Source organism: Hemitrygon akajei, chromosome 28, assembly GCF_048418815.1.
Source record: "Hemitrygon akajei chromosome 28, sHemAka1.3, whole genome shotgun sequence".
NCBI classification, from domain to species: Eukaryota; Metazoa; Chordata; class Chondrichthyes; order Myliobatiformes; family Dasyatidae; genus Hemitrygon; species Hemitrygon akajei.
The window spans coordinates 8,738,988-8,765,183 of NC_133151.1; the positions used below are offsets into that span (position 1 = coordinate 8,738,988).

Sequence of the window (26,196 nt, forward strand, 5' to 3'; positions counted from 1 at the left end):
CTCTTGTATTCTAGACCTCTTAAAGTGAATGCTAAAATGGCATTTGCCTTCCTCACCACCGACTCGACCTGCAAGTTAACCTTCAGGGTGCTCTGCGCAAGGACTCCCAAGTCCCTTTGCATCTCAGATTTTTGGATTTTGTCCCCGTTTAGAAAATACGCGTACATTTATTTCTAATACCAAAGTGCATGAACATGCATTTTCCAACACTGTATTTCATTTGCCACTTTCTTGCCCATTCTCCTAATCTATCTAAGTCCTTCCAATTCCTACCGGTTTCCTCAACACTACCTGCCCCTTCTTCGTATCATCTGCAAACTTGGCAACAAAGCCATCTATTCCATCATCTAAATCATTGACATACAGCACAGAAAGAAAGTGATCCCAACACCAACCCCTGCGGAACACCACTAGTCACTGGCAGCCAACCAGGAAAGGATCCTTTCATTCCCACTCGCTGCCTCCTACCAATCAGCCAATGCTCTAACCATGTTAGTAACTCTCCTGTAATGCATCGGGCTCTTAACTTGGTAAACAGCGTCATGTGTGGCACCTTGTCAGAGGCCTTCTTAAAGTCCAAATATACCACATCCACTGCATCCCCTTTATCTATCCTGCTTGTAACCTGCTCAAAGAATTCGAACAGGTTCGCCAGGCAGGATTTTCCCTGAAGGAAAACAAGCTGACTTAGCCCTATTTTGTCCTGTGTCACCAAGCATTCCACCTTAACAATCGACTCCAACATCTTCCCAGGCCAGGCTAGCCGGTCTATAATTTCCGTTCTGCTGCCTTCCCCCTTTCTTAAAGAGCGGAGTGACATTTGCTATTTTCCAGTCCTCTGGCACCATGCCAGAGTCCAATGATTTTTGAAATATCATTACTAATGCCTCCACAACCTCTCCTGCTACCTCTCTCAGAACCGCAGGGTGCAGTTGATCCGGTCTGGCTGACTAATATACCCTCAGGTCTTTCAGCTTTTTGAGCACCTTCTCCCTTGTAATAGTAACTGCACCCACTTCTCTTCCCTCACACCCTTAAACATTTGGCACACTGTTAGTGTCTTCCACACTGAAGAATGCTGTAAAATACTCATTTAGTTCATTTGCTATCTCCTTGACCCCAGTTATTATTTCCCTGGCCTCATTTTCTAGCGGTCCTATCCATTCCAATCTCTCTTATTTTTTTGTTTTAAACATACTTGAAAAAAACCTTTTCCTATCCAATCTGATATTGTTTGCTAGCTTGCTTTCATATTTCATCTTTTCCCTCCTAATGATTCTTTTAGTTGCTCCCTGTAGGGTTTTAAATGCTTCCAAAACCTCTGTCTTCCCAATAATTTTTGCTTTGTTGTCTGCCCTCTCCTTTGCTTTTACATTAGCTTTGACCTCCCTTGTCAGCCACGGTTGAATTATTTTGCTATTTGAGTATTTCTTTGTCTTTGGAATACATCAATCCTGCACCTTCCTCATTTTCCTCAGAAACTTCCACCGTTGCTGCTCTGCTGACATCTCTGCCAGCATCTTCCAATTTACTTTGGCCAACTCCTCTCTCACACCACTGCAATTTCCCTTACTCCACTGAAATACTGTTACATCAGACTTTACTTTCTTCCCGTCAAATTTCAAGTCAAACTCAATCGTATTGTGATCACTGCCTCCTAAGGGTTCTTTTGCCTTAAGCTCCCTAATCACCTCCGGTTCATTACGTAACACCCGATCCAGTATAGGTGGTTCAACGAAAACTGATCTAAAAGCCATCTCATAGACATTCAACAAGCTCACTCTCGAGATCATTTCCAACCTAATTTTCTCAATTGACTTGCATGCTGAAATCTCCAGTGACTATCATAACGTTGCTCTTTTGACACGCCTTTTCTATTTCCTGTTGTAATCTGTGGTCCACATCCCAGCTACTGTTGGGAGGCCTGTACGTAACTGCCATCAGGTTCTTTTAGCTCTTCCACAACAGCCAAGCTGGCATATGTTGTGGAATTGACCGTACCATGGGAAGATGGTATTGAAGAAGCTTATGAGAGGAAAAAGACCAAGTACCCTGAACTGGCAACTGAAGCTGCTCAGAACGGCTGGAAGACCAAGATTTTCCCTATAGAAGTGGGATGCAGGGGATTTGTTGCTGCACCTACGACCAGTCTATTGAAGAAGTTGGGGGTGATGGGTGTCTCCCTCCAACAAGCAATCAAGTCCTTGTCAAATGCAGCAGAATAAAGCAGCAATTGGATTTGGATTGAAAGGAAAGACAACAACTGGGCTGCAAGATGAAGACAGGAGGGTACTGAACTGAAGGGGTGTATCTGGGACGCCAGGTAGCACCGCTGAGCCCTCTGGAGACATCATGAGCTTATCAATGAAACGTCAAAGAAGGAAGGTGCCCACCTGATGACCCCGATGACGTAGCTACCCTCCTCGTCACCACTCCAAGCCTACTGCCAACATCGACAGTGCCGACTTTATCATTGGGATTGAAACATCAAATCCTAGTAGCTCTACTGTAGTTTCTTTACTCAACCCACAAGGATTGAACATCTTCAAATCCTATGTCACCATCTTTCCAACAACTTTATCCTTTCTTTACCAGCAGAGCCACGCCACCCCCTCTGCCTCCCTTCCTATCCCTCTGATACAACTTGGACACTCGATCCCAACTACAAACATCAATCAGCCATGATTCAGTGATGACCACAACACCATATCTTACAATGTCTGACAGTGCATCAAGATCATCCACCTTAATTCTTATACTCCACGCACTGAGATACAACACTTTGGTACTGTATTCGCTACCCTTTTTGATTCTGCATCCCTAATGCACTGGTACTTACCCTGCTGGCTGCAATTACGTCCTATCATCTGCCTGCCCCTCCTGACAGTCTGACTGCACGCCATCTTTGCTTTTTTACCTTCCGCCCTATCTTGAGTCCCTTCAGTCCTGCCAAATCAGTTTAAACCCTCCCCAACAGCTCTAACAAACCTGCCTGTGAGAATATTGGTTCCCCTCGGGTTCAGGCGCAACTTTTGAACAGGGTCACACCTCCCGCAGAAGAGATCCAAGCACCTGAAGCCCGGCCCCCTGCACCAGCCTCTCAGCCACGCGTTTACCTGCCAAATCATCCTGCTTCTACTCTCACTGGTGTGTGGCACAGGCAGTAATCCTGAAATTACTACCCTGAAGGTCCTGCTTCTCAGCTCTCTGAATACCATCTTCAGGACCTCTTTGCTTTTCCTTCCTATGCCACTGGTACCAATACAGATGCCCCCCGCTTTACGAATGTTTGCTTTACGCCACTTTGCTTTCACAAAAGACCTACATTAGTAACCTGTTTTCGCATTACAGAGAGGATTTTCGCTTTTACGAAAATTTTTCCCGTATAAATTAATGGTTCTTCACTTTACTCCATTTCGGCTTAAGAAAGATTTCATAGGAACGCTCTGCCTTTGTAAGGGGGGGAGGGGAACACACCTGTATTTACCAAAACATCTGGCTCCTTCTCCAAAATGTTGTGGACACAATCTGAGATGTCCCTGACTCTGGCACCTGGGATGTCCCAGTCATGTCCACAGAGTCTCCTGTCTGTTCCCCTGACAATTGAGCCCCCCCATCACTAGCGCCAACCTCTTCTCCCTCTTTCCTTTCTGCACCACAGACCCACGCTCAGGGCCAGTAATCCAATCTCCATGGCATTCCCCAGGGAGGCCATCCCCCACAACAGCATCCAAAACGGCACACTTATTATCGAGGGGAAAGGCCAGAGGCGCTCTGTGCTAACTGCCCATTCACGTTTCCACTTCCCCGACCGTCACCCAGCTTCTCGCCTCCCGCAGCTTCGCGGTGACTTCCCAGTAACTCTGCTCGACCATCTCCTCGCTCCCCCGTACGAGCCGAAGCTCACCCAGCTGCGCGCCAGCTCCCTAACACGGTCTAACAGCCGGACGCGCTTCACGCAGACGTGGTCCCTGGATAAGGATTCAATTCCCGCCTGCGGGGAGTTTGTACGCTCTCCCCGTGGCCGTGTGGGTTTCCTCCAGGTGCTCTGGGTTCCTCCCACAGTCCAAAGACGCACCAGTTAGGGCTGGCGTGTTTATTTATTTTGAGATACGGCATGGTTCCACACGGTAGGCTTATTCAGAAAGTCAGAAGGCATGGGATCCAGGGAAGTTAGGCCAGGTGGATTCAGAATTGGCTTGCCTGCAGAAAGCAGAGGGTTGTGGTGGAGGGAGTACATTCGGATTGGAGGGTTGTGACTAGTGATGTCCCATAAGGATTGGTTCTGCAACCTCTGCTTCTCGTGATTTTTATTAATGACCTGGATGTGGGGGTAGAAGGCTGGGTTGGCAAGTTTGCAGACGACACAAAGGTTGGTGGGGTTGTGGATAGTGTTGAGGATTGTCAAAGATTGCAGAGAGACATTGATAGGATGCAGAAGTGGGTTGAGAAGTGGCCGATGGAGTTCAACCCGGAGAAGTGTGAGATGGTACACTTTGGAAGGACAAACTCCAAGGCAGAGTGCAAAGTAAATGGCAGGATACTTGGTAGTGTGGAGGAGCAGAGGGATCTGGGGGTACATGTCCACAGATCCCTCACAGGGAGATAGGGTAGTTGAGAAAGCTTATGGAGTGTTAGCTTTCATAAGTCAAGGGACAGAGTTTAAGAGTCACAAGATAATGATGTAGCTCTATAAAACTCTGGTTAGGCCACACTTGGAGTACTGTGTCCAGTTCTGGTCGCCTCACTATAGGAAGGATGTGGAAGTATTGGAAAGGGTACAGAGGAGATTTACCAGGATGCTGCCTGGTTTAGAGGATATGCATTATGATCAGAGATTAAGGGAGCTAGGGCTTTACTCTCTGGAGAGAAGGAGGATGAGAGGAGACATGATAGAGGTGTACAAGATATTAAGAGGAATAGACAGAGTGGACAGCCAGCGCCTCTTCCCCAGGGCACCACTGCTCAGTACAAGGGGACATGGCTTTAAGGTAAGGGGAGGAAAGTTCAAGGGGGATATTAGAGGAAGGTTTTTTACTCACAGAATGGTTGGTGTGTGGAATGCACTGCCTGAGTCAGTAGTGGAGGCAGATACATTAGTGAAGTTTAAGAGACTACTAGACAGGTATATGGAGGAATTTAAGGGAGTTATATGGGAGGCAGGGTTTAAGGGTTGGCACAACATTGTGGGCCGAAGGGCCTGTACTGTACAGCACTATTCTATGTTCTGTGGAACAGGCCCTTCTGGAGCAACGAGCCGCGCCACCCAGCGACCCACCTATTTAACTCCAGACAGGACGATTTACAATGACCAATTAACATACCTACCGGTACGTCTTTGGACTGAGGGAGGAAACCCGAGCGCCCGGAGGAAACCCACGCTCTCACGGGAAGAGTGTGCAAACTTTCTTATAAAGGATACTGGAACTGAACCCCGACGGCCTGTGGTCGCTAACCGCTACGCTACTACGGCCACACTGTTGGAGCCAGCAGCGTGGCGACACTTGTGGGCTGCCCCCGGAGCGTATTTGGACTGCGTTGGTCGTTGATGCAAACGACCCACTTCACACTGTACAGTATGTTTCAATGCACACGGACTGCTGGAGCCAAGTATCTATTTTCTGTCTGTATTGTATTCTGCGTCAGGTTTATTAAGGTAATCTGTCACGTAGGTTGGGGAGTGGTAGAAGAAAATGAGTAAATACTTATTCATGGTTTGTCTTAGCTAATTTAGCTTAGCGTCCTGAAGAACGACTGAACCATGGTGAATGATTTTTTCGTAGACCTCTAACTTCACTTATACTATTCAACTGCAAACTATGCTATTATACTTCATAGTATAACACACCGCCATTAGACCGTTATATTCCTAATATAGTTTTGTAGCTTTTTAAAATGTATATATATATGTAAATACATCGCTGCAAGATCATTTGTCTTTGCTGGTTTCGTAACCAAGGATCGAATGCATCCTTTTCAATTTGGAAACTTGCTATTCGGAAGCGCGTCACAGAGTGGAATACCCTGGCTTAGTCTCGCAGAGGTTTGGATTTGTTCGAGTAACCGCGACATGGACGACGCTGTTTGCTCGCGCGCCGCACGCCTCCCCCGTCCTCCCGCAGCGGAGCGGGCAGTACTCACCGAGACTTGGTTGAATCCAAAGACAGAATGCTGAGAGCTGCATCGCACGGGCGGAGTGGTGTTAGCCTTTCGAAAAACTGTCATCTCCACTCCTCCTCCTGGGTCCCTGCAGTGTTAAGGAAGACCGAAGAGTAAATCAACCACGGCTTTCCTGTCCTCTCCACCTCAGACCCTCCCTTTTACGCAACTCTTGGATGACGTGCTTCCCTCCCTGACTAATGAAGAAACTAGTAACCTCCGCTTTAAATAGAGCCAATGGCTTTGTCACAATAGCTGTCTGCAGCAATGAACTCCACAGGTTCACCACCCTCTGGCTAAAGAAATTCCTCTTCATCTCTGTTCCAAATGGACGCCCTTCTACTGAGGCCGTGCCCTCTGCTCTTAGATTGCCCCACTGTAGGAAACATCCTCTCCTCATCCATCCTATCTACACCTTTCAATATTCAATAGGTTTCAATAGATCCTCCCCCCAATTCTGCTGAACCCCAATAAACACAGGCTCAGAGCCAAACAGTCCTCATGTTAACCCTTTCATCCCCAGGATCTTTCCTGTGAACCTCCGCTGGTTCCTTTTCCACATCAGCTCATCCTTTACTAGATGTGGCGCCCAAAACTTCTCGCAATACTCCAAGTGCGGTCTGACCAATGCCTCGAAATGCCTCGACATCACATCTTTGCTTTCGTTTGGGGGGGGGGGGGGGGGCGCACGGTAGTGTAGTGGTCAACATAACACTGTATGGTACCAGCGTCCCGGGTTCAATTCCCACCACTGCCTGTGAGGAGTTTGCACGCTCTCCCCGTGGGTTTCCTCCCACAGTCCAAAGGCGTACTGGTTGGTGGGTTAATTGGTCATTGTAAAGTGTCCCATGATGTTAAAAAGGGGGTTGCTGGGTGGCGAGGCTCAGAGGGGCCCACTCTACACTGTAACTCAATAAAACAAGTATTCTAGCCCTCTCGAAATGAAGGTTGACATTCCACCAGCTTTCCTTAGCACTGACTCAACCTTCAGGAAATCCTTTATTAAAGCCACCAGGTACCTTTATACCCTCCAATTTCTGAATCTGCTCCTCATGGTTGTTGACTTCAGGAGGGCACAGAGCGACCACTCCCCACTGAACATCGGCGGCTCCTCGGTAGAGATCGTAAAGAGCACCAAATTTCTCGGTGTTCACCTGAAGGAGAATCTCACCTGGTCCCTCAACACCAGCTCCACAGCAAAGAAAGCCCAGCAGCGTCTCTACTTTCTGCGAAGGCTGAGGGAAGTCCATCTCCCACCCCCCATCCTCATCACATTCTACAGGGGTTGTACTGAGAGCATCCTGAGCAGCTGCATCACTGCCCGGTTCGGAAATTGCACCGTCTCGGATCGCAAGACCCTGCAGCGGATAGTGATGTCAGCTAAGATCACCGGGGTCTCTCTTCCCGCCATCACAGACATTTACAGCACACGCTGCATCCGCAAAGGAAACAGCATTATGAAGGACCCCATGCACCCGTCATACAAACTCTTCTCCCTCCTGCCGTCTGGGAAAAGGCTCCGAAGCATTCGGGCTCTCACAGCCAGACTGTGAGACAGTTTCTTCCCCCAAGCTATCAGACTCCTCAATACCCGAAGCCTGACTGACACCTTACTGCCCTATTGTCCTGTTTATTATTTATTGTAATGCCTGCACTGTTTTTGTGCACTTTATGTAGTCCTGGGTAGGTCTGTAGTCTAGTGTAGCTTTCTCTATGTTGTTTTTACATAGTTCAGTCTAGTTTTTGTACTGTGTCAGGTAACACCATGGCCCTGAAAAACATTCTCATTTTTACTGTGCACTGTACCAGCAGTTATGGTCGAAATGACAATAAAAGTGACTTGACTTGATTAAGTAAAACAGTCTATGCTTATATTCTTTCAACCAAAGTGCATGACCATATGTGTCCTGATGAAGGGTCTTTGACTGAAAAGCAATTGTTCATTTTCCTCCATAGATGCTGCCTGACCTGCTGAGATCCCCCAGCATTTTGTGTGTGTGTGTGTGTTGCTCCCCCAACATCTGCAGAATCTCTTGTGTTTATGACCGTACACACCCCTGTATTCCATCTGCCACTTCCTTGCCCATGGTCCTCGCCTGCCCAAGTCCTTTCTGTGCACATCAGGTTCCCACCCCCACGACAACGAGGGGCTCGACTGCCGCGGAAGAGTGCAGTTGACCATCTGTTTCTTGTGTGTGCTTGCATACGCAAGTGGGGCAAGTCACAGATATTACCCCCCTACCCAAACTTAAATGGGGCGGGTGGGGGTCAACTTGCCTCCGAGTGAAGTTTCCCCCCTCATCTTCCACTTAACCTTTTCAGCCTTACCCCATGACGTCCAGCTGTAGTCCCACCCAACCTCAGTGGAAAAAGCCTGCTTGCATTTACCCCGTCTATACCCCCTTGCAATTCTGCACGCCCCCCGTCAAATCTCCTCACCTGACGCCACTGCTCTCCTCGCCGCTGGCCCCCAGCTCGGACTCCTCCAGCTTGCTGCCCTCCACGGCCAGCGAGGGGTTCCGCTGCTCCACGATCTCCCCCTCGTCGAACATGGCGTGCAGGCGGTAGTTGACGGACTTGACCGTGGTGAAGAACAGGGCGACGACAGCGCAGTAGATGCCGGCAACAGAGGTGCTGGGCGGTAAAGCCTGGTGGGGGGGGGGGAGGAAGGAGACACAGCGTGAGTCCCAAACAAGCCAAACGCACACTTCCGGTGACCATCGCTGGACACCACTGCTGACATTCCAACCTCAAAAGTTCTATGAATGACAGAGCAGACAGTCCAGGACAACACTGTTCTGGTACAAAACTTGACACTCGCCTCAGTCGATCCTTGGGAGCTTACATTTTCCATTTCAATGAACCTATGTAGATTACAGTCGGCCCTCCTTGTCCACGGGGGATTGGTTCCGAGACCACCCGCGGATACCAAAAAACGCGGATGCTCAAGTCCCTTATTTAACCTGTCTCCTTGCGGTGGACATTAGGACCTGGCGGCACAGCTCTGAATCCGCAGTGTTTCTGTTCACGAAAATAATCACGATCACGATTCAAAATAAGGTGAAAGTAATAAAGCGATCGGAAAGAGGTGAAACGCCATCGTTCATTGGAAAAGCCTTAGGCTACAGTCAGTCAACGATCAGAATGATTTTAATGGAGCATGTGAAAGGCCCTGCCCCGATGAAAGCTACAATTATTACTAAGCAACGCAGTGGTTTAATTATTGAAATACGTATGTTTCTTAAGTGTTTTATATGCATAGGAAGGTAAAATATGTACTATGTACTAAGAAAAACGTTTGACTAACTGATGCTAAATAATACCGGATGTACCTGTTCCTACTTCAAATCCGACTTAAAGACGGTCTCAGGAATGGAACTCATTCATAACCCGGGGACTGCCTGTACTTTTAAGTCTTATATATTACTTATAATACCTAATACAATGTAAATGCTATGTAAATAGTTGTTATACTGTATTGTTTAGGGAATAATGACAAGAAAAAAATAGTCTGTGCATGCTCAAACAAGGAGTGCTGGAGAGAGAACTTGCGGGTCTTCCCGATCCGCGGTTGGTTGAATCTGCGCATAAGGAGGGCCGACCGCATTTTCTTTTGCTCAATTTTTGCACTACTTAATTTAATTTGACATATACTTATTGTAAGTTGTAATGCTAGTCATTATTATGTTTTGCAATGCTAATACATGATTGAGAACTTCAGGAGAGGGAAACCGGAGGTCCACGAGCCAATCCTCATCGGAGGATCAGCGACTTTGAATTCCTTGGCAATACTATTGCACAAGTGCAATTGCAAAGAAAGCACGGCAGTGTTTCTACTTCCCCAGGAGGCCGCAGAGATTTGACACAACATCAAAAACTTATAGACAAATTTCTGTAGATGTGTAGTGGGGAGCATCACGGCCTGGTATGAAAACACCAATTCCTTTCAGCGGAAAATCCCACAAAAGGCAGTGGATTCCACACAGGACATCACGGGTAAAGCCCTCCCAACCATTGAGTACATCAACATGAAACGTCGCCGTAGGAAAGCAGCGTCCATCATCAGAGACCCCCACTGCCCAGGCCGTGCTCTCTTCTCACTGCTGCCATCAGGTAGAAGGTACAGGAGCCTCAGGACTCGCACCACCAGGTTCAGGAACAGTTACTACCCCTCAACCATCAGGAAGGAGGTACAGGAGCCTCAGGACTCACACCACCAGGGTCAGGAACAGTTACTACCCCTCAACCATCAGGTAGAAGGTACAGGAGCCTCAGGACTCACACCACCAGGTTCAGGAACAGTTACTACCCCTCAACCATCAGGTAGAAGGTACAGGAGCCTCAGGACTCACACCACCAGGTTCAGGAACAGTTATTACCCCTCAACCATCAGGAAGGAGGTACAGGAGCCTCAGGACTCACACCACCAGGTTCAGGAACAGTTACTACCCCTCAACCATCAGGCTCCTGAACAAAAGGGGATAACTACTCATCTATTGAGATGTTCCCACAACCAACGATCTCATTATAACAACTCTTCAGCTCATGGTCTCGTTATTTATTGCTGTTTATTTATATTTGCACGGTTTGCCATCTTCTGCACTCTGATCTTTCATTGATTCAGTTATAGTTACTAGCCGAAAGATTTACTGAGCATCCCGCAGGAAAATGAATCTCGGGGTTGTACATATACTCTGATAATAAAATTTACTGTGAACAATATACTGCTGCCGCACAACAACAAATTTCATGACTTGGGTCAGTGATACAAAACCGGATTTTGATCTGATGGGCCTTTTTGCAGAAAAACAGGATACAAACGACTGCTAAGCTGCATAGGAGAGGGTAGCCCACATTCTGCCCATGACCCTCCAAGCCCTTCTCCTCCGCGCACCTTTCCAAATCTCCAAAAATCTATCGGCCTCCGTTTCAAATGGAATCGCACGGCTAAGTCTCCATGGGCCATTGAGGTAGAAAATCCCAACAATTCGCTGCTCTCCAGAAGAGGAGATGTCTCACCTGAATTTGGAATAGCCGACCCCCTTACTTGAAAAGGACTGTGAGAACGGCCGAGAGGATCACAGGGGTCTCCCTACCGTCCATCGGGGACATTTATCAGGAGCGCTGCGTATGCAGGGCCCTTAGTATTATCCAGGATCCCACCCGTCCGTCCGGCATCCTCTCTGACTTTCTACCATCAGGCAGGAGACTCCGATGCATAAAGACAAGAACGGTCAGGATGGGAAACAGTTTCTTCCCTCAGGCCGTCAGGCTTCTGAACTGCCTACCGCATCGCATTCGAAGTGTCACTGTTCCATACCTGACAATATTTAATTTATGCACTTTGTTTATTTCTGTGTAATCCATCTACAGTTTTCATCCTTACTTTCCTAAGTTATTGTATGTTATGTGTACTGCTGTGCCTTACACCCTGCTTTGGAGAAACGTTGTCCTGTTTGATGGCAGACAGTATATAGTTAAATGACCATAGACTTGGCTTGCAAGTGTGACCCCTGGTTCTCAACACCCTAGCCAGGGGAAGCATCCACTCCATCAACATCTCTTAACCTGCAAAGATCTTGGACCAGAGAGGCTCCATGAACAGGCTTGAAGCCCTTATATGCACTGATCTGAGTGTCTCTCTGCGTACTTCCCAAAACCAAGCCCTGCTTGTCAATCTCAAAGCCTTCCCAGCACAACCCTCCGACTCCACAATTTCCCCGAGGGCTGTTATCAACTACATGCATTTACACTATACTGCATCGTAAACACTGGCCCCAGGCTCCTCAAAGTATACATTATCAGACCATAAGACATAGGAACAGAATGAGGCCATTCAGCCCAGAGTCTGCTCTACCATTCCACCATGGCTGATTTATTAACCTCTCGACCCCATTCTCCTGCCTTCTCCTCCATGCCCTTACTAATCAGGAACCCATCAACCTCTGCTTTAAATATATCCAAATGACTTGGGCTGCACAGCCGTCTGCGGCAACGAATTCCACAGATTCACCACCCTCTGGCTAAAGAAATTTCCCCTCATCTCTATTCTAAAGAGAAGCCTCTCTATTCCGAGCTGTGCTCTCGGGTCCTAGACTGCCCCACTACAGAAAACATTCTCTCCGCATCCACTCTCTCTGGGCCTTTCTATATTCGATAGGTTTCAATGAGATACCCATTCACCCCCCCACCCCCCACACACAATTCTTCTAAACATCAGCGAGTACGGGCCCCGAGCCATCGAACACTCCTCGTACAATAACCCTTTCATTGCTGGGATCATTCTCGTGAACCTCCTCCGGACCAAGCCAATGTCTGACGGCCATTTACAGGAGGAGACATCGGGAGAGCGAGCAGAAGGGAGTTGGTTTTATGAAGCACCGCGAGTTTGCTTCCTGAAGGCCACACTTCCGGGAGGGAAAGCAACGGAAACACGCGGGGTGGGGGGGTCAGCCGTGGAGCGGGCGAGCAGCTTCCAAGTCCTCGGGTGACCACATCTCTGAAGGTCGACTCTGGGCCCAACACATCGATACCGGCGGCTGTGTTTCAGGAGTTCTGGCATGTCACTGAAGACTCCAGCAAGTTTCTGCAGACGGAGAGCATTCTAACTGGTTGCATCACAGCTCGGTTTGGAGGCGTCACTGCCCGGGTTCGGGGGAAAAAAAAGCTGTGGAGGGTTGTAAGTTCAGCCAGCTCCATCATAAGCACCAGCCTCGCCACCGTCAAAAGGCAAAGCAGCGTCCAGCACTAAGGATTCCCACCGCCCTGGACATGTAGAGCTCCTCTCCGCACCTTGTGGCGCGTCAGGCAGCAACCTCGCCGCTTCTTTAGCATTTTGCCCGTTTGGTTTATGAGGCCGAGTCGCTAGCTCGACGCTCGACCCAGCGCAGGTGGACAGCTTGCGAGGAGCCGGCCGGAGTCGAACCCGGGGCAGCTGCCACAACGTCAGTGGCAACCCTGGACGTGCCCTCTTCTCATTACTAACAACGGAGAGGAGGTACACACGAACAGGACACGCAGCGTTAGGAACAACTTCTTCCCCTCCACCGTCAGGTTTCTGAGCAGACAATGAACCCATGAACACTACCCCAGTATTTATGTTCTCTTTTTGTTCCACACATCTTAATGTACTTTACAATATATTTTTCATAAGATCTCATTTTAAAACTGTTTATCTCATAGTCTTGTCATCGATTGCTATTTATTTATATCTGCATTTGCAAAGTTTGCTCAACCATTGAGCACATCGACATGAAGCACTGTCGTTGGAAAGCAGCGTCCATCATCAGAGACCCCCACCACCCAGGCCGTGCTCTCTTCTCCAGAGACCCCCACCACCCAGGCCGTGCTCCCTTCTCCAGAGACCTCCACCACCCAGGCCGTGCTCCCTTCTCCAGAGACCCCCACCACCCAGGCCGTGCTCTCTTCTCCAGAGACCCCCACCACCCAGGCCGTGCTCTCTTCTCCAGAGACCCCCACCGCCCAGGCCGTGCTCCCTTCTCCAGAGACCTCCACCACCCAGGCCGTGCTCCCTTCTCCAGAGAGCCCCACCACCCAGGCCGTGCTCTCTTCTCCAGAGACCCCCACCGCCCAGGCCGTGCTCCCTTCTCCAGAGACCCCCACCACCCAGGCCGTGCTCTCTTCTCACTGCTGCCATCAGGTAGAAGGTACAAGAGCCTCAGGACTCGCACCACCAGGTTCAGGAACAATTACCACCCCTCAACCATCAGGCTCTTGAACAAAAGGGGGTAACTACACTCACTTGCCCATCCATTGAGAAGTTCCGACGATCTCACTTTAAGAACTCCTTACCTCATGCTCTCGTTATTTATTGCTATTTATTTATATATATTTGCATTTTCACAGCTTGTTGTCTTCTGCACTCTGGTTGATCTTTCATTGATCCTGTTATAGTTAATATTCTATAGATTTGCTGAGTACACCCGCAGGGAAATGAATCTCAGGGTTGTGTACGGTGACATATATGTATTTTGATAATAAGTTTACTTTGAACAACGTACTGTTATGACAAAACAACAAATTTCACAACATATGTCAGTGGTAACAAATCTGATCCAGTGTATAAAATTGGGGGGTTGGGGTGGGAATTCCAAATCCAGACAGTTGACGACATGACAAGCGGTGAAAACGGAGAGGGGAGGGACTGTATCAGAGGCTGGAAGTGGAAGGATGCAGAGGCCGTAGTGCACCATGAGGCTGAGGAAGGTCACGGAGAAAGTTCATCGTGGGGTCATAGGTGACAGCCTGGCTCAGTTTCACGGGCCGCATCCAGGAGTTAGACGGCAGATACGAGGATTGGAAGCAAGCAGAGAAACAAGGAGTAAAAATAACAATATTAAAGTCCGCCAACAAGCAGTGCGATTCGATCATGCATCTTCCCACAAAGAAGCACAGGGGTACAAAGACACACGCTCAACGCTTCAGGGACAGATTCGTCCCCTCCACCAAGTTTAGTGTCATTTAACTATATGCACGTACACCGTCATATGAGACGCTTCTCGGAACTGGGTGCAAAGCACTATAGTACACATTACACACACGACAACTTAGGAAAGTAAGGAAAAAAGATTTCCAAATGAATTACACATAGAGATAAACAAACAGCATAAATTAAATATTGTCGGGTACAGAACAGATTAACCGGTGACACTTTGGATACGACACGGCAGGGAGTTCAGAAGCCTGACGGCCTGGGGGAAGAAACTGTTTCCCATCCTGACCGTTCCTGTCTTTATGCATCGGAGTCTCCTGCCCGATGGTAGAAAGTCAGAGAGGATGCTGGATGGACGGGTGGGATCCTGGATAATACTAAGTGGGCAATGAACTAATCCACGAACACAACAGTACTGGGCAAAAGTCTTAGGCATAAACATACATGGCTAAGATGACAAAGACTGTTAACAATTTCATGCATTGCATTATATTATATTGCTGCCCACAAACAAAAACACTTTTCATGACATAGGGTGATGATAAACCCGACTCTGATGTGGGTTTCTATTGCGGACTGAGAGTGGGAAGGGGGCAGGGAGAGGGGAATCACGGTTGGGAAAAGGGGGATGGGAGAGGCGAGGGAGCGGGAAGCACCAGAAAGACATTCTGTAATCATCAATAAAGCAATTGTTTGGAATCAAATTACCTTGCCTGCTGTCTCAGGGCTGGGTGTGTCTGCACCCGCATCAGACCTTGCCCAAGGCACCCCTTTGCACCCCTCCCTCCGTGCTCCACCCTCTCCATTCGGTGGAGGCGGATACAATAGGGTCTGTTAAGGGATTCTTAAGAAGGTACGTGGAGCTTAGGAAAATTAGAGGGCTGTGCGGCAGGGAGATTCCTAGAGTGGGTTACATGGTCGGCACAACATTGTGGGCCGAAGGGCCTGTAATGTACTGTCGATTTCCATGGTCTACGTTCGATTTACAAGCTCGCTATTCGCCCCACGTTGGGAAACACAGTACTGTGCAAAAGTCTTCAGCACCCTAAGATGTGTGCACAAACTGTACCTCACTACTTTTGCTCCTTCTTTCCACTACTTAAATGTTTTGGTGACAGGGTGGAGATGTGTCTCTACCAGAGGAGGTGTGGGGCACTCCTTCCCTCCGCCAGCCTGCAGGTCACCCTTGGGCGAGGTGTGGCACCTGCTTAGCCCCACCGATCAGGGTCACGAGAAGCTACGGGGGCAAGTGATGGATGGTCAGATGAGCAGCCGGTGCATATCACAAGTCCTGGTTAGAAACGTAGAAAACCTACAGCACAATACAGGCCCTTCGGCCCAGAAAGCTGTGCTGAACATGTCCTTACCTTAGAACTACCTAGGCTTACCCATACCCCTCTATTTTTCTACGCTCCATGTCTCCATCCAGGAGTCTCTTAAAAGACCCTATCGTTTCCACCTCCACCACCGCCACCCCATTCCATTCACTCACCACTCTCTGCGTAAAAAACTTACCCCTGATGTCTCCTCTGCACCTGCTCCCAAGCACCTTAAAACTATGCCCTCTCATGCTAGCCATTCAACCCTGGGAAAAAGCCTCTGACTATCCACACGATCAATGCCTCTCATCATCTTATACACCTCTATCAGGTCACCTCTCATCTTCTGTCACTCTAAGCAGAAAAGGCCGAGTTCACTCAACCTATTCTCATAAGGCATGCTCCCCAATCCAGGCAACATCCTTGTAAATCTCCTCTGCAGCCTTTCTATGGTTTCCACATCCTTCCTGTAGTGAGGCGACCAGAACCGAGCACAGTACTCCAAGTGGGGTCTGACCAGGGTCCTATATAGCTGCAACATTACCTCTCGGCTCCTAAACTCAATCCCACGATTGATGAAGGCCAATACACCGTACGCCTTCTTAACCACAGAATCAACCTGTGCAGCAACTTTGAGTGTCCTATGGACTCGGACCCTCTGATCCTCCACACTGCCAAGAGTCTTACCATTTATACTATATTCTGCCATCATATTTGACCTACCAAAATGAACCACTTCACACTTATCCGGGTTGAACTCCATCTGCCACTTCTCAGCCCAGGTTTGCATCCTATCAATGTCCCACTGTAACCTCTGAAGCCCTCCACACTATCCACAGAACCCCCAACCTTTGTGTTATCAGCAAATTTACTAACCCATCCCTCCACTTTCTCATCCAGGTTATTTATGAAAATCACAAAGAGTAAGGGTCCTAGAACAGATCTCTGAGGCACACCGCTGGTCACTGACCTCCATGCAGAATATGACCCGTCTACAACCACTCTTTGCTTTCTGTGGGCAAGCCAGTTCTGGATCCACAAAGCAAGATCCCCTTGGATCCCATGCCTCTGTACTTTCTCAATAAGCCTTGCATGGGGTACCTATCAAATGCCTTACTGAAATCCATATAAACTACATCTACTGCTCTACCTTCATCAGTGTTTAGTCACATCCTCAAATAATTCAATCAGGCTCATGAGGCACGACCTGCCCTTGACAAAGCCATGCTGACTATCCCTAATCATATTATGCCTCTCCAAATGTTCATAAATCCTGCCTTTCAGGATCTTCTCCATCAACTTACCAACCACTGAAATAAGACTCACTGGTCTATAATTTCCTGGGCTATCTCTACTCCCTTCCTTGAATAAGGGAACAGCATCTGCAACCCTCCAATCCTCCGGAACCCAACCACTGATGCCAGGCTCCGAAGAGTATTGATAATGGCCGGGGGTCTCTCAGAAGAAACTGCCCAGAAGACGGCAACGACAAATCACTTGTGTGGAAAAGTTTGCCAAGAACAATCAGGGTCACGGAAAGCCCATGATCGCCCACATCACATGATGATGATGTCACACGACACGCTGCACAACGATGACGACAATTTATATATTACTGCAAGTTATAATTTTATGCATTGCAGTATACTGCTGCCGCAAAACAACAAATTTCACGACGCACGTCAGTGATAATAAACCTGATTCTGAATCAGAAAATCCCCATGAATCACAACAACTCATACAGGAGATGCAAGCTGAATAATAACAGGACTGGATAAATTGGACTGGGGACCGTCCCACCTCCTACACGGGCTGAAGCCATCCAAAGTGGAATAGAAAATATTTTATTCTGCTGCACGGCTCATCAGCAAAAAAAAGTTTGTGACTGCAAATACCAGCTGTGGTGTGCCAACTAGGTGTATTTCCCTCAAATATGGGAACTATGGGTCTCCTGACTTTCCCAAGCTACAAAAATATTACTACAGCTACTGCCGTTACACCACTGGTGTTTCCAGAGGTCCTCCATCTCTGGCTGTGTTCAGGGCTTCCTTCGTTGTGTCAGTAGCTTCCTCTCGGTTTTCACTCCTGTCAGTCCTGCGGTGGAGACTCAGGAACACTGTTGCACTCAGACGTAGAAGGATTTTTCGTTGCTTTTTCCGTAACGGTCGTCGTCTGACGAATCAGGGTTGTCTGCCCCGAACCTGGAGGACCGGTGGACCACCCTTAGCCTGGCCTCTACCCTTTGACCCCTGCTTGGCACAGGTGACCCTACCAAGAGCCAAAGCATAAAGTCCTGATGCCAGCCAGCACAGACCCCCCCCCCCCCCGGGTCATTGAGGTACACAAGCCTCCAAACCCGGTGACAAGGCTGTGGTCCTATTGTACGTATATATCCCAAGCACAGTAGACATAATCTTTGATCCACTGCATCTGCAGTTGTATTTTTGAGTCATAATCTAGGTTTTTTTTCTAAAACCTTCGAAATTTCTCTCCTGTTCATCTTCCTGCAGGATCTCCATTTCCACCCGATGGAACAGGACGGTGGGGGGGGGGGGGGGGAGATGGGAAGCAAGGTTTAGAAACCTGGGTCTGAGGATCCTCCAGCCCCACGGAAGAATGGCATTAAAACTGGACATTGGTGGTGGGGGGAGAACGAGGGCAGGGAGACCCTCCATCGCAGCCCAAGGTGACAAGCCGGAATCTCTCCAACCCCCTCCCCCCTCAAAAGTGCCCTGGACTCCCTTGGTGACAGGTACGATCCCATTCCCAGGATTTCATATGCCCGGACAACCCAGGTGACCCTTGACTGCAGGCTGAGCACTCCTGTCCACCTCCTTCTCTCTCTCTCAACCCCCAGCCAGCACACAAAAGGTCTCCAAAGCCCGGTCTACCTCCTGACCTGGGCTCCAGGACCTCCCAGAGATCACAGACCTCCTCCCCGAGTCATCCTCCCACCCAAAGTCAGCCCGGCCTCCCGAGCCCCGGACCCCCCTCACCCCCCGGGCCGGGGCACTCACCATGAAGAGCAGGAAGGGCAGGCAGAGCAGGAAGAGCCAGACGTAGAGGTGGAAGCAGTTGGAGAACTTGCTCTGGTGCGGGTCGAAGTACCAGCCGCCCGTCAGCGAGGCCCAGACGCCCTGGCGGAGGATCTGCAGCACCTGCGAGCCCATCCTCCAGGCCGGCCGTCTTCGTCGTCGTCGTCGCGGCGGCGGCGGCCTCTCTCCTCCTCAGCGACTCCAGGCCTCCATATTTCCCACCGCCCCCCCCCGTCACTCCTCCCCTCCCGGACACAACGGCCGATCAAACGCTCCCGCCCCGGTGGCCCCCCCTGATTGGCCCGGGCCGGCAGCCGGGGCGGGCCTTCCGGCGGCTATTGGGCAGCATCCACGTCCGTTAGGAGAGCGGTTCGTCGTTATTGGCCCGCCGCCACGTCGGTCAGAGGGCGAAGCGGCCGGAGCGCGAGCAATCGCTTCACGGCGACGTCAACGTGAGATCACGACCTGAAATCAAAATTATATATGTTTTTTAAAATAGTATTTAATTTATCAGGTATGATATTTCGATGTTACCTATTTAACACATTTTATTTACAAACGTTATTTTGAATTTGTTATTATTTTTTCTAAGCGGTGTTCTTAGCGACCTGCGGTAACACGGTGTCCATTGGTTAGATTTCCTGTCAATCACTTTGCTACCTTTTTCTATTTGCTCTATTTACGAAGTTGCTGATTTTCACCTTTTTAATAAAAGAGGGCGGCAGGGGGCACAGTTTCCATCGGTGACTGGACGGCGAGTACGTCAATCATCCAGAGCGAATTACTATTGGCTCGTGGCGCTGCCCATCGAAGGTGCATCGGGGAGTCCCTTCGATACGGGAAAGGCAGACAAGATCAATCAAAGCAGAGCCAATCCTTACTTAAATTGGATCGCTTATCAACCTAAAGAGGTGGGGCCACAGATGAAAGGGACATCTCCCTATGTAATGTGGCTATCAACAGTCCCAAATAGAAACAGCTTATCTCTTTTAACTTGTGTTTAGCTATCAGCTCATCCCTCTGCAATTGGACCAAGGACTTTCTGACTAACAGACCCCAATCTGTTAAATTAGACAACCTCTCCTCCTCCACTCTCACCCTTGTGCCTCAAGGCTGTGTGCTGAGCCCTCTTCTGTACTCCCTTTTCACCTACGACTGCGTTCCTGAACTCCATTATCAAGTTCGCAGACGACACCACGGTGGTTGGCCTGATCAGAGGGGATGACCAGACGGCCTACAGGGACGAGGTCCAGCACCTGGCCGCGTGGTGTGCCGACAACAACCTGGCCCTTAACACCCAGAAGACCAGGGAGGTCATTGTGGACTTCAGGCAGGCTAGGAGCCACACTCACGTCCCCATCTACATCAATGGAGCTGTAGTGGAGTGTGTATCAAGCTTCAAATTCCTTGGTGTCCACATTGCTGAGGATCTCACCTGGTCCCTGAACTCCTCCATCCTGATCAAAAAGGCGCAACAGTGCCTTTGTTTCCTGCGGAGCATCAAGAAAGCTCACCTCTGTCCCAGGATACTGACGGACTTTCACCGCTGTACCATCGAGAGCATACTCACCAACTGCATCTCAGTGTGGTATGGCAGTTGTGATATGGTGCAACTCAAACTACCTGCGTCTCAATATCACCAAGACCAAGGAGATGGTGGTGGACTTTAGGAGATCTAGGCCTCATATGGAGCCAGTGATCATTAATGGAGAATGTGTGGAGCAGGTTAAGACCTACAAGTATCTGGGAGTACAGTTAGACGAGAAGCTAGACTGGACTGCCAACACAGATGCCTTGTGCAGGAAGGCACAGAGTCGACTGTACTTCCTTAGAAGGTTGGCATCATTCAATGTCTGTAGTGAGATGCTGAAGATGTTCTATAGGTCAGTTGTGGAGAGCGCCTTCTTCTTTGTGGTGGCGTGTTGGGGAGGAAGCATTAAGAAGAGGGACGCCTCACGTCTTAATAAGCTGGTAAGGAAGGCGGGCTCTGTCGTGGGCAAAGTACTGGAGAGTTTAACATCGGTAGCTGAGCGAAGGGCGCTGAGTAGGCTACGGTCAATTATGGAAAACTCTGAACATCCTCTACATAGCACCATCCAGAGACAGAGAAGCAGTTTCAGCGACAGGTTACTATCGATGCAATGCTCCTCAGACAGGATGAAGAGGTCAATACTCCCCAATGCCATTAGGCTTTACAATTCTACCGCCAGGACTTAAGAACTTTTTAAAAGCTATTATTAATGCTTTTTGAGATAGTGATTTAGATGCATATCATATTTTTTACTGAGTTAAGTATTGTATGTAATTAGTTTTGCTACAACAAGTGTATGGGACATTGGAAAAAAGTTGAATTTCCCCATGGGGATGAATAAAGTATCTATCTATCTATCTATCTATCTATCTATCTATCTATCTATCTATCTATCTATCTATCTATCTATCTATCTATCTATCTATCTATCATATCGGACTGCAAAGCACTCCAGCGGGTGGTGAAAACTGCCCAGCGGATTATCGGCACCCAGTTGCCCACCGTTGAGAACATCTAACATAAACGTTGCCCGGGCAGGGCGAAAAGCATTATCAAGGATGCACCTCACCCTAACCATGGACTTTTTACTCTCCTCCCCTCCGGTAGGAACTACAGGAGCCTCCGCTCCCGCACCAGCAGGCACAGGAAGAGCTTCTTCCCTGAGGCTGTGACCCTGCTGAACCTCCCATCACAGCGCTAAGCAGTATTTTACCCGTATTGGACTGTCTCAGGACTTTTATATTTGTGTGCTGTAGCTCTTACTTTTTATTTGCAGTTATTTTGTAAATAACACTATTCTTTGCATTTCTGGTTCGATGCTAACTGCGTTTCATTGACTTTGTATCTGTACTTGGCACAACAACAATAAAGTTGAATCCAATCTAATCTAAAAACGTGGCGCCAAAGTAGAACCGATCTGCTGCATATCCCACAACACACACAAAATGCTGGTGGAACACAGCAGGCCAGGCAGCATCTATAGGGAGAAGCACTGTCGACGTTTCGGGCCGAGACCCTTCATCAGGACTAACTGAAAGGAAAGATAGTAAGTATCTTAGAAAGATAGTAAGATAGAAAGATTTGAAAGTAGGAGGGGGAGGGGGAAATGCGAAATGATAGGAGAAGACCGGAGGGGGTGGGGTGAAGCTAAGAGCTGGAAAGGTGATTGGCGAAAGGGTTACAGAGCTGGAGAAGGGACAGGATCAACCTGGGAGATCAGAGATGGGGTAAGAAGGGGAGGAGGATCATTAATGGAAGTTAGAGAAGTCAATGTTCATGCCATCAGGTTGGAGGCTACCTGTTATATATTGGTGAGACCCGACGCAGACTGGGAGACAATTTCACTGAACACCTGCGCTCTGTCCACCAGAGAAAGCAGGATCTCCCAGTGGCCACACATTTTAATTCCACGTCCCATTCCCATTCTGATATGTCTATCCATGGCCTCCTCTGCTGTCAAGATGAATCCACACTCAGGTTGGAGGAACAACACCTTATATACCAGCTGGGTAGCCTCCAACCTGATGGCATGAACATCGACTTCTCTAACTTCCGTTAATGCCCCTCATCCCCTTCTTACCCCATCCCTGTTCTCCATTTCCCTCTGGTGCTCCCCCCTTTCTTTCTCCTGAGGCCTCCCATTCCATGATCCTTTCCCTTCCTCAGCTCGGTATCACTTTCACCAATCACCTTTCCAGCTCTTAGCTTCATCCCACCCCCTCCGGTCTTCTCCTATCATTTTGCATTTCCCCCTCCCCCCACTACTTTCAAATCTCTTACTATCTTTCCTTTCAGTTAGTCCTGACGAAGGGTCTCGGCCGGAAACGTCGACAGCACTTCTCCCTATAGATGCTGCCTGGCCTGCTGTGTTCCACCAGCATTTTGTGTATGTTGTTGTTTGAATTTCCAGCATCTGCAGATTTCCTCGTGTTTGTTCCATATCCCAGTCCCTATTCCTTCTCCTCAACCTGCGTTTAACTTCTCATTCCCCAAGTAGTTGTTGAAGGAATACCGTTTTTTTGCAGAAGCCTAACAATCAATATTTTGATAGAAGTTTTCCCTCATACTCCTTTAAACTTTTCACCTTTCACCCTTAACCCATGACCTCCAGATGTAGTCCCCTCCCAACCTCATGTGAAAAAAGCCTGCTTGCATTTACCCTGTCTATACCCCCTCATCATTTTGTATACCTCTATCAATTCTCCCCTCACCGTACTGTGTTCCAAGGAATGAAGTCCTAACCTTTTTAATCTGTCCATAGAACCATAGAACATTACAGCACAGAAACAGGCCTTTCGGCCCTTCTTGGCTGTGCCGAACCATTTTTCTGCCCAGTCCCACTGACCTGCACCCAGCCCATATCCCTCCATACCCCTCTCATCCATATACCTGCCCAAGTTTTTCTTAAATGTCAAAAGTGAGCCCGCATTTACCACTTCATCTGGCAGCTCATTCCACACTCCCACCACTCTCTGTGTGAAGAATCCCCCCCCCTAATGTTCCCTTTAAACTTTTCCCCCTTCACCCTTAACCCATGTCCTCTGGTTTTTTTCTCCCCTAGCCTCAGTGGAAAAAGCCTGCTTGTATTCACTCTATCTATACCCATCATACTTTTATACACCTCTATCAAATCTCCCCTCAGTTTCTTCCCGCAAGCTATCAGACTCTCAATACCTGAAGCATGGACTGACACCTTGCCCTATTGTCCTGTTTATTATTTATTGTAATGCCTGCACTGTTTTGTGCACTTTATGCAGTCCTGTGTAGGTCTGTAGTCTAGTGTAGCTTTCTCTGTGGTGTTTTTTTTACGTAGTTCAGTCTAGTTTTTGTACTGTGTCATGTAACACCATGGTCCTGGAGGAACGTTGTCTCATTTTTACTGTGTACTGTACCAGCAGTTATGGTCGAAATGACAATAAAAGTGACTTGACTTGACTCATTCTCCTACGCTCCAGGGAATAAAGTCCTAACCTATTCAACCTTTCTCTGTGACTCAGTTTCTCAAGTCCCGGCAACGTCCTTGTAAACCTTCTCTGCACTCTTTCAACCATATCAATATCCCGGTGACCAAAACTGCACACAATACTCCAAATTCGGCCTCACCGACGTCTCATACGACTTCACCATAACATCCCATCTCCTGTCGTCAATACATTTCTCAGCCCATCTTTCCGGCTGGTCCGGATCCCCCCCTGCGAGCTCTGATAGCCTCTCTCACTGTCCTCCACACCCCCCCAGTCTTGGTGTCATCTGCAAGTCTACTGATGCAGTTAACCACATTGTCATCTATACCACCGATCTGGATGATTGGTGATTGATGATTTGTCAGATTGGATTGAGCAACGATCTGCTGGAAGAGCCCGGAAGGTTCCACAGCAGAGTTTCTTTGTTTTCGCTGGAGCTTTGCATCAGGGCCTCCCAGCAGATTGCCTGTTGATCCAGATTGCAGCATCTGCAGCCTCCCCTGCTTTCGCAGATTGGCTTGACTTTGATTTTCCTCAGCAGGGATTGCAAGGTAGCCGGGAAGTTGATTGGAGATGGGGCGGGGGGGGATCCTGAGAGGAGAGGACAGAAGACCGGGGAAGGAAGAAGGCCACGGGCGAGCAGGTCGGAGTGGGAATGGGATGAAGTCGATGTTGCCTCGCCCTGGGAAAGAGGGCGACACTTTCCCCGCGAGTCTGTACCCGGTGCTCCTGGTGCGGCCTCCTCGACACCGGTGAGACCCAGCAGAGGTTGGGAAACCGCTTCGTCGAGCGCAAGAGGCGGGATTTTCCGGGGGGGGGCCACCCGTTTAAATTCTACTTCCCGTTCCCATTCCGACACGTCAGACCACGGCCTCCTCTACGGCTGCGATGAGGGCACACTCAGGTTGGAGGAGCAACACCTGGTTTTCCGTCTGGTTAGCCTCCAACCTGATGGCAGGAACATCGATTTCTCCGACTTCCAGTGATGCCCCACACCCCTCCGTCACCATTCCCCCATTCCCGTTTTCCCTCTCTCACCTTACCTCCTTGCCTGCCCGTCCCCTCCCCCTGGTGCACCTCCTCCCTCTCCTTTCTTCCACGGCCTATCAGACTCCTCCAGCCCTGTTTGCCCTTTCGCCGATCGACCTCCCAGCTCTTCATTTCACCCCCCCCCCCCCCCGGCGTCATCCGCCACTTCTTCTTCCCCTCCCCGCACCTCCTTACTCTGACCCCTCATCGTTTTTTCCCCTCTCCAGTTCTTTGACGAAGGGCCTCGGCCCGGAACCCTGGCTGTCCGGCCTGCTGGGTTCCTCCAGCACGGCGTCGCTCCGGATTTCCAGCATCCACCTGCGGATTCCTCTCCCGCTCGGGGATTTCGAACGTCGAACGGGGGGCCGCCGCCAAATCCAGAACCTCGGTGTCATCCTCGGAGAGCAGGGCGGGGGGCAGAGACCACCCGAAAAGCAGGGGCCTTCCCTCGGGGGGGGGGGAGGGGCTGTGAATTAGAGACCGACACACGCGCGCGACGCCCCCCTCCCCGCAGATTCAAGACGGTTTGACGTCATTCCCAGCGCAAAAGCGTTAAGGAGAACAAAGTAATTGTTACTCCGGATCAGGTACAGCACACAAAAAAAAACACGGGAAGATAAAGAGCTCAATAATAATAGACACAATAAATATAAAAACATAAGATAGCTTATACACAGAGATTGGTTGTATGTCCGTACAGTGACTCTGACAGGAAATGGTAAATAGTGGTGGTTGTGGGGGTGTGGAGGGGAGGGGGGGCTTCTGGCTGGAGGTGTCGATCAGCCTCACTGCTTGGGGAAAGGGACTGCTTTTTGAGTCTGGCGGTCCTGGCGCGGCCTGGGCGTGGGACGATCAGCCCGCCAGCAGGCCCTGATCTCTGTTCCTGCTCAGGCACCTCTCTGTTTACACGCGGGCCCAATCCCTCACCCGCGGCGCGGCTGTCGGAGGCCAAGCAAGAGCTCGCTGCCGATTCTCGAGTGGGGGGGGGGGGTGGGCGACTCGAAATAAAAACGATGCTGCAGACCGCAACAGGGAACTGTCCGTCTCTCTCCCCCCCGCTGTGGAAGGAGTGATATCTCTCTCTCCCTTGCTAGCGAGAGAGAGAGCCTGGGGCGGGTCGAACTGTGGCTTTTGATACAATAGACAATAGGTGCAGAAGTAGACCATTCGGCCCTTCGAGCCTGCACCGCCATTCTGAGATCATGGC

At 49.3% G+C, this 26,196-nt stretch overlaps 1 protein-coding gene across 1 annotated transcript in view; it reads right to left on the reverse strand.

Annotated features, from left to right (window-relative positions):
• The window catches only part of LOC140717661 (pecanex-like protein 3), a 125,049-nt gene extending 105,859 nt beyond the window's left edge, over positions 1–19,190 (reverse strand). The window contains 3 exon segments of the mRNA XM_073031295.1: positions 6,142–6,247; positions 8,599–8,807; positions 18,948–19,190. Of these exon segments, the coding sequence (XP_072887396.1) occupies positions 6,142–6,247; positions 8,599–8,807; positions 18,948–19,100 (468 nt within the window). The 5' untranslated portion in view covers positions 19,101–19,190.
• Between the last annotated feature and the right edge of the window lie 7,006 nt (positions 19,191–26,196).